The 3623-nt window shown below is 52.6% G+C and overlaps 1 protein-coding gene across 1 annotated transcript in view; it reads left to right on the top strand.

Annotated features, from left to right (window-relative positions):
• The window catches only part of CNTNAP2 (contactin associated protein 2), a gene marked incomplete at its 5' end in the record, with an annotated part of 1317366 nt that overhangs the window by 153579 nt on the left and 1160164 nt on the right, over positions 1-3623 (top strand). Inside the window, one exon of the mRNA XM_007955953.1 lies at positions 2062-2326. Within this exon, the coding sequence (XP_007954144.1) occupies positions 2062-2326 (265 nt within the window). The remainder of the gene's footprint in view (positions 1-2061; positions 2327-3623) is intronic.

Here is a 3623-nt window from a genome sequence, read left to right as displayed (position 1 = left end):
CTCATTGCCATGTTGAGTTTCTGTCAAAGTGCTACAGGGTCCTTTTGTTTTCTCAGAAAGTGGAGTGCGTTTGGACAGATAGAGAATTGCAGTCATCAGAGCCCTGGCTCTGTGTCTGCCTTTTAGGGAGAGGGGACTCACAATGTCTGCTCAGAATGCTGGCTGGTCCTGAGATGCCACCATTAGCTGCTCCTGGGACAGAAGCCACCCCAGGGCTGTCACCACTAAGTGCACACTTGAGTACTGAGCATTTAAGAAGGCACACACTGCCTGTAATGACCTCCCACTGCAGCAGAGGCTTGCTTGGGCTTTGGAGTCAGAAAGTAAACATAGACTGAACATTTCAGGCAAGATGGAGACAAGTTAGAGCACTTTGCAAGCACTCCTCCAAAGACAGATGTTTCCAGGGGAGAATGGCTCTCGGAGATGGCAAGGGCTGACGTTGCAGGGAGGTTCTCTCGGCACGCTGACTGCTGAACCCTGCCCATCCCACTGCCACCTGTCCCCTTGCTCCAGGGGAGTCCAGTCAGCTCCACTCAGGAGCCGTCAGTTCTCCTTGCAGACACTGTTTGCAACACAGTGTGTGGTCAGCTGCAGTACTTCTGCTCTTAGCTACAAGGAGTTCTTTCCATCGGTCTCAGCAAGCATTTAGAAATGCTCATCTGAGAAGGTATAGAGAAACAAATAATTTGAGTATTAACTCACAGAGCCAGGCTGTTTCAGACACGACGGTGAACATGCTAAGATGGAGGGACTGTGGGTCTGGGGATCGGGATGGGTGTTACAAGCATATCTACCTGGAGACCAGATGAAAGGCTGTCACATTACAGGCCTCAGAGCACGGTGGCCCAAACCGAGCAACCAGAGTGGAAATCTGAGAGTGCAACGTGTTGAAGAGCATGAGTGACGTCACTGAGCAGCTCGTTAGCAGCTGAGGAGTGGGCACCTGCACTGCCTGCAAGCCTTCAGCACACCCCATGTTGTTACAGGAGGGCCCTGTGGGGCGGCGGAAGGCAAAGACAAGTGGAGACGTTCTGATCTTTAAAAGGAAGGCGCTCAAACCCTGGGGTATAAGTGCAGTCTGTCTGAGGGCTACCTCAGATTTCCTTCTTTACACCCAAAAGCGGCAAGAATGGGACAGAGGGTAGATGGGCTTCAAGGACTGCAGGGGCGGTTTCCTTGTACACTCACACTGCTGACTCCCCAGGATTGGGGGCGTGGCTGCCTTGTACACTCATACCGCTGATTCTCCAAGATTGCAGGGGTGGTTCTCTTGTAAGCTTACACCTCTGATGCCCCAGATGCTAATGTTTCAAGATATAAGCACGCTGCGTGGGCAGTTAGGTGAATTATCCCAGTAACCAGAAGAATCTGACCTTCTCATTTACGAGTAGGGACAGTTAGGACCGATTAAGACACTGAGGCATGGGGCTGAGAGACAATAACATGTGGCCCAGTGGTCAGCTTTCTAAACAGCAAGTGAATGACCAGGTGCCTCTGAGACAGTGGTGACATGTCAATGATCAGGGGCCCCTGAGACAGTATGAGTAGCACAGCAGTGACCAGGTGTCCTAAGACACAGCGTGAGTGACACATCCGTGACTGGATGCCCCAAGACAGCATGAGTGAAACATCAGTGACCAGGTGTCTCCAAGACAGTGACACATCAGTGACAGGGTTCTCCTGAGACAGCATGAGTGACACGTCAGTGACTACGTGTCACAGCCCACCCGCAGAGGCATGGTCTTCCCCACAGGAGGTCCTGGGCCTCCCTCGGATGTAGGGAAGTGCTCAGCCATGGTCAGAGAGCAGCGGTGAGTCCCCCGCCAGGCACCTTGCTGTCAAACCACTGCACCAGCTGTCACTGTCTGCTACGTGACATAAGCTTGATGTCAGGTTCGCTCAGGACAGACCATTGCCCACCTGTCCCACTCTGGAAGCTCCACCTCCAGCTGTGGTTCCAGCCCTGCTTTGCTGTCCGTGCAGCTGGGGCTTGGTCTCCCACCTCCCTGGCCTGCTCTCTGTTCCTCCCTGAGCTCACAGCCAACTTCTGCTCTCCAGGGTAACCTGAGCTTCTCCTGCGTGGAGCCCTACACTGTGCCCGTCTTCTTCAACGCCACCAGCTATCTGGAGGTGCCCGGCCGGCATGACCAGGACCTGTTTTCCGTCAGCTTCCAGTTCCGCACATGGAACCCTAATGGCCTCCTGCTCTTCAGCCCCTTTGCTGAGAACCTGGGCGCTGTCGAGATTGACCTCACTGACAGCAGAGTTGGTGTCCACATCAATGTCACGCAGACCAGGATGAGCCAGATCGACATTGCCTCAGGTGGGTGGGTCCTGCCTGGCACAGGCCCTAGGTCACCTCAGGTTGGTGAATCCTTCCTGGCATGGGTTCTGGGGTCTCCTCAGGTGGGTGAGCCCTGCCTGGCATGGGTGGCAGAGAGGACAGTATATGGCATGGTGCATTGGTGCAATGTGCTCATGGTGACATACTCATTCAGAATTTGGCACTACTTTGTTGCACCATGCGCTTATTGAGCGAGGGGCACTTGGCAGGTGCTGAGAAAGTGAGGGTGGTGAAGGTGGTGAGGGGGACAGCTGGGTACTGTCCCAGAGCCTGGGTGTCTTCCTTCTTTTGACTTATTGTCAGTTGAGCAAGTCACATTCTTATTCAGGACGGAAGGAAACATCATCCTATCTTACTGCATCTTCATGACAGTTGGCATTATAAATGCCAGGTCCTGTGTAGCAGAGAGACAGCTACTCGTCTCACCAAATATTTCACCTTTAAAAGCACAGTCTGTTTATTTTAAATATATGTCCATATCTGGTGCCTTTTCTTCATGGTCACTCTGATACTTTTCACTTTAGCAACAAGACTGTGCATCCAATGATAACCTGAGCAGTACATTCAGTTACCTTGGTCAGAACTTCCAAACAACCTTGAAGTTGTCAGATTGAGGACAATCCAGAGGTGACCTCAAAGAGGAAAGATGAGGTGATGTGCCCGTGGGGGCAGATGGTGTCATCATGGTGTGCCATGCTGAGGCTGAGTGTATGTTGCTATTCAAACAGACAGAGGAATCTGGGAAGGTCCTCTGGTAGGGAAGCTGCAGAAAAAGCAGGTCCGGTAAAATGAGATGTCTCACAGAGAACAATTCAGTAGGACAGGGGTGCATGAGGAAGACTGGCACCGTGTCTGTCGGCAGTTGTAGAACTGCAGACTGGTCTGGGTGTCCCTCACAATGTCAGTTTATTTTGGGAAGATGTGTGTCGAAAGGGGACAGGGAGGAAACTAGCATTTACTGAGCTCCTGGCAGGGGGACGCCTGATCCTGAGTGAGGACGTTCACTATGATGGGTATCTTCACCCCTGTGGCTGTTGCTACTTCCCTTTTGTCACTCAGGACAGTGCCCACCTTCTGCACAGACTCTGAACAGTTAGGACGTGTCCACACTGTGTTTCCTCTATAGGCTGTGGGCATCTGAGGACAGGGGCATGTCTCCTCCTCTCTAGCACATGGAATACTCCCTGGAACACAGCCGATGCTCCAGGAATGCCCACTGAGCTCACTGGGGCCCTAGGAGCCCCTGTTGATCAGCAGAGTTTCTCCCGCTGAAGGC

This window comes from Orycteropus afer, unplaced genomic scaffold (assembly GCF_000298275.1).
Source record: "Orycteropus afer afer isolate SDZICR_OR568_19922 unplaced genomic scaffold, OryAfe1.0 scaffold00556, whole genome shotgun sequence".
NCBI lineage: Eukaryota > Metazoa > Chordata > Mammalia > Tubulidentata > Orycteropodidae > Orycteropus > Orycteropus afer.
Note: the sequence above shows the minus strand (reverse complement) of the source record. Positions and strands in the feature narration are given on the sequence as shown.